Source organism: Lolium rigidum, chromosome 2 (genome assembly GCF_022539505.1).
Source record: "Lolium rigidum isolate FL_2022 chromosome 2, APGP_CSIRO_Lrig_0.1, whole genome shotgun sequence".
Classification (NCBI taxonomy): domain Eukaryota; kingdom Viridiplantae; phylum Streptophyta; class Magnoliopsida; order Poales; family Poaceae; genus Lolium; species Lolium rigidum.
The window spans coordinates 100149430-100154643 of NC_061509.1; the positions used below are offsets into that span (position 1 = coordinate 100149430).

General features: G+C 41.3%; 1 protein-coding gene across 1 annotated transcript; it reads right to left on the minus strand.

The window, feature by feature from the left end:
- Window positions 1-1401: 1401 nt before the first annotated feature.
- On the minus strand, window positions 1402-4547 carry LOC124692130 (D-amino-acid transaminase, chloroplastic-like). The gene is given in 6 exon segments (XM_047225431.1): window positions 1402-1853; window positions 1967-2047; window positions 2050-2639; window positions 2864-3042; window positions 3762-3817; window positions 4373-4547. Coding segments are annotated over 6 exon segments (1176 nt in total). The 3' UTR covers window positions 1402-1758.
- Between the last annotated feature and the right edge of the window lie 667 nt (window positions 4548-5214).

Consider the following 5214-nt stretch of genomic DNA (forward strand, 5'->3'; position numbering starts at 1 on the left):
ACACAAAAAAAGTTACTAGCAACACTATCTACTTCTCTCTCCGATTTAGTTTATTAAGCTCTTTAAGAGCTGCATGGTGACCATGGCAAGCACTACTTGTTTGATTCATATGATAGGAAAACTGGAGGAGTAGGAAAAATGGAGGAATGCTATGGCTTGCCCTATTGAATCCTGTAGGAAAGAAACCTATTAGAATTGATACGCCTTGTTGTTTGATAGCACCATAAAAAGACACGGGAATTTTCTTCCTTGGTAGGAATTTTACAAAGAGCTCATAGATAATGGAAAAGTTCCTACATGAATAGGCTAGGGGAGATCCATAGGATATAACCTTATAGGTTCTATTCCTACAAATCAAACAACAGCCATACAAAAAAATCCATAGGAATACAATTCCATGAGAATCCTATGCAATTCCTACATATCAAACAAGCTCATAGTACTAGTGGGTAGTATTAGATAGCAGTATCATATCTGTGTATCTATAATGCATGGTATCATGAAGTAGTATCATAGTCTTATTATATTATTATTTATTAATTTATAAACTCTCAATGCGAAATTGTGTACAAGATCTATTTTACAAGAGAGTGGCATGAAAAAACTCCAACAATAATCAAGATAATCTGACAAATAATCCAACAAAGAACCCGTTGAAGACCACGTCATTCTGATGCCTCCAAAGGCACCAGAAGACAAGAGTGATTGTCGCCCAGAGATCTCTCCGGTCCTTGAGTGGCACCATCCTGTCGAATCACCCGTCGAGAAGGGAGGGTGTCTGGCCCTATCATCCAGGCCGGCATGCATTAGTGCGCGAGCACAAACCTGACGAGCAAGCATGCAACCTAGCAAGAGATGCTGCAATCTACGCTTTGTCCCTGATCATAGAGAACTGACACCTCGCCTGGTGTGGCAAACACCTACTGATCAGGCGATCCGCCGTCCATGATCTGTTCAACAAGGCTAACCACGCGAAGAACCCGACAACTGTGTGTGTGGTGGTGGTGGGGGGCGGCGGGGGGGGGGGGTATTGTTTAGCACAAGAAATATTTATCGTGTATGTAAAAACCGTAATTTACCTTTTGTGTTACAAAATAAAGAGTTTATCAGACATGAGCACAAAGGTATTCAATAAAAATGATGAAGTGTTAAGGCGAGTGGGACCAAATAAGCATGCTCTACTACAAATCCATATTTTTCTGGTTTTACCTAATATATTATATTCTTGTCATGAAACTAAGTCATGTCATTTTGAACATGGTCATGGAATTGTGAAAATTGGTCGCACATGATGTTGCATCCCTAAAATCAGTGATTCTTTCAGGCAAATTTGTTTTGGGGGTTGTGGGTGTTCCGTAAACATGTCCATCTCACTTGCCCAAACCTCTACCGGAGTGGACCTCAAAATCAAGACATGGATCTTGTTAAAAATAAGTGCAAAATGTAGCTTTATTCATATATTAGCAGACCTCTAAAAAAGATGATGTTTACCAAAAGCCTCGTCTCCTACACTTCCACGAGCGGTATCTGTGCGTCAAACTAACAGGTCAACGTCCAGGTTTAATGTAGCGAAGAATACATAAGGTTGACACACAAGAATGGCTCCAAAGTTGCTTCTGATTTCTGCAAAGACCAAAAGGAATACCACCGCCAGTATATCAATGTAGCTTTTATGTGACAGTAGAGATTTATACATCTCCAATCATTTATGTCTTTGATTCCATGTACCGTATATGGATCTGAAAAGTTCAGGAGGTTTCAGTAAGGGACGCGGATTCGAACTGAAGGCGGACCAGATCTCATGTCCTCAAGAATGAGGTTGAAAAGTGTCTGAGCAATTGGGCCTTCTTTGCCTGTTAAGGAACATGTGAAGCAATCAGCATTTTGTTTAATCCTTCTGTTACTACAAGGAAGTTGCTGTTATGAGAGCTAGTTAAGGGATTTTGAAGAAAGGAATTCTCCTTACCTGAGCCAATCATCTGATCATCCCACTGAACAACAGGCTTGACAAGAATTCCACTCCCAATGAGCATCATTTCATCGGCCGCCTTCCTTCCTGGACACTCACATTCCTTGAAGATATCCCACTGAGCCCTCCATTCTCCACTAGCTGCTCAGCGAGGGCTAGAACCCGTTTTGCCGTGCACCCGCTCAGGATCTTGTCGAAGCGGGGCATGAGAAGTTCCTTGTTCCGTGTCACAAAGCCAACATTCATGTTCGAACCCTCAGCAACGAAACCCTCATCATCCAACCAGATGCCAGTAAATCCACCATTTTCCTCACCTTCCACCTTGGTGAGCGCATTTGGCAGGTAATTTACACTTTTCATGACTGCAAACTGTGGAGACTTTACCGGTATGGATGATGTGATCACTTTGCAGCCTGATGGTACTGGCAAGGTTGGACTATCAATGACAATAGCATAGAGGGCTGATTTTGTACAGCCAGATGAAGACAATTGGAAATCTCCGGGCCCGACAGACAACCAGTACCTAAGCGAACCTTGAGTACAGTTTGATGCACACACAGTTTGAATAAGTACACTTAGAATTGTTGATCGATCAAAAGGCAATGGGATTTTGGCCATATGTGCAGACTTGAGGAAGCGGTCAAGGTGCTGTTCTAACTCATAGAGGTGACTGCCAGTAATACACCAACAAAGGAAACAAGTTAAATACTCCTAGTTGATATTGATGAAGTTTGGAAGCAAAATTTGAAGGGAATTGAGCAAAGAAAAACAGCAACAAACTTGTTATTGATGGTTGCATATCATGTTTTTTTTCTTCTTTTTGACAAAAAGATGCATGTCAACCTTTTTATAAGATACATGTCACGCTAATTTGACAGAAGCAAAATTTCTTACCCATCCATAATAGCAGCAGTATCAAAAACACCATGTCCTCTATGAACCATGTGATCATCAATTGGTATCACCATTGCAGAGGGATCTGTGGTAATTCCACCAAAAATACTAGAGTACATGGCCATATACGTTTGATTTCTCGCACCGGAAGCTTGGAATGCATCAAGCCTTTTGGCAACCTATAGGGAAAAGTTTTCATTTAATTTTATGTTGTGACACTACGTTTCAAGAGAAAACCATACTCCGTCGATCATTTAACTGAGACATCTAAAACACATATATTGATCTGATTACAGATAGTAATGTCCAAACTCCAAGTGACGGGAAAAAGGAAACATCCAGCGTAGATACATAATTTCAAGTTTCTCTTACTTCTGTACAATCTGATACTCTGCTCAGTTAAAAGATGGAACTTAAGAAATGCTCGAAAGTAGTCTCTACAGTCATGAGGTGAAGTACCAAGGCATGTCTCTTAGTAGAACTTTTCGTTGGTAATTTCTTTGATATTATAATATGATGTTAGTATTTCACAAAATAACATGTGTTCTTTAAATCCAATACAACAGCAAACCCCAGATGAATTCTCGTAAATCTGCAGGTTTTTATAATCCGGATAGCTCAGAAGTCAAGATGAAACATTGCTTTGAGATCGGCCGGCCATACCGTGGTTGCAAGTTGCAACAAACAGTTCTGAAGAAATTTACTAGTGAACACAACGTACATCTAGTATTGTGTGCTAATCAAAGCATTAACTAAGACAAGTGCAAGAGTAATGACAACAGATAAGAACATTTCTCTCTAAACTATGGGCCACCAAACGTCCATGTTTTGCAAATTTCATTACAAGATGCCAATTCAACTAGTGCTAGCAAACAACACAAGAGACAAGGAAGTCCACCTCAGAGAAAGACAAGAGAGGGACATCAATTGGATTGACAATGGTGCCGGCTGGTGCTGCATGACAAAGTAGCTGCTTAGTTCAATAATGTTGCAAAAGAAAAAACGACCTCCTAAGAACATTGTTATTCTCAAGAACATGGAACACAATTCATGTAGGAGTATGCCAGACCAAAGGGATAGAAATTATGAAAATTTCAAGATTATCTAAAAGCAATCGGTAAAATCTACTCCCTGCGGTTCATCATAAGTATTATGTATCGGAAGGGGTATAAAGATCATCTAAAAGCATTCAGTAATAATAGTTGTAAGAAGGGACCATTTTGTGTTCAGATCACCTTGTGTTAAATATATCCAGTTATTTCAAGCCCATCCAAATCAAGATGTAAGGGATAGGAACCCGTCAGAAATTTTGTGAGGGCAGGAAGCCGTTGGAATTTGGTAGATACAGTTAATGACGAATTCCCACGTTTGACTATAGCCTTTCAAAGGCATGAGACGGCAGCCGCAGGAAGACGATCACCGCGGAGCTGGGCACAACAGGATTGTAACGAACAAACAGGAATCATCAAAGGGAGGACGCGAGAAACTACACGTCTACACGCCACTAACCTGCCCCGTAGGAGCTCGTGGCGGCTCTGGCGACCGCTGCTCTCAACCGAAGGAGACCCGCGGGCACGGCGGCTACGCGCAGCGATGGAGCGATCTTCTTCAGCGCGAGCGAGGGCCGACGCGAAGGGGAGACGCGGTGGCCGGCGGCAGCAGCTGAGGCGGAGAGGTTGGCCATCGGAGGAGAATTGGGCAGGAATATGGGGCCGTAGGCTATCACTATGAGTGTTCCTTTCTTTTCTGTTTTTTGCAGAGAAAACAAACGAGACCAACCAACATTAGCCCTTAGTGGGTTCTTTTTATGAAAGAAATGGTTCCTAGGGAGAATTCTATAAATTTGATCCTAGCAATGGTCCTACTCCAAGAGCATCTTCAACGGGGCGCCTAGAACAGCCCTGCGATAAAACAATTTTACATTGTCTAATTTACATTTTTTGCACGCGAGGCAGACGATTGCTTTATCAAGCGTTGTACTTTCGCGCGTGAATAGCAGCGCTTCACCAAACGCGCAAAAATGCAGCGCGTCCACAAATTCCAAATAGCAACAAATATAGAATAATCAAGATCATATAGAACCAAAAAAACAGTTATAAATACTTTAATTATTATTACAACACAAACAAATAGTTTATTTTTAATACAAAAAATAGATAAAAAATAATATAATACATAGTTTTTCAGCACTACAACAAACATACAATGAGGTGAAACATGCTACTCTGATCATGCACATCATCGTCTCAAATAGCTTTGTACGAGGCAATGAAGCGGGCTACCATCTATTCTCAGGGCATCCCATCAACTCATAGTGCAAGTAATCATTGTTTTGCCCTGGCTCATTCTCG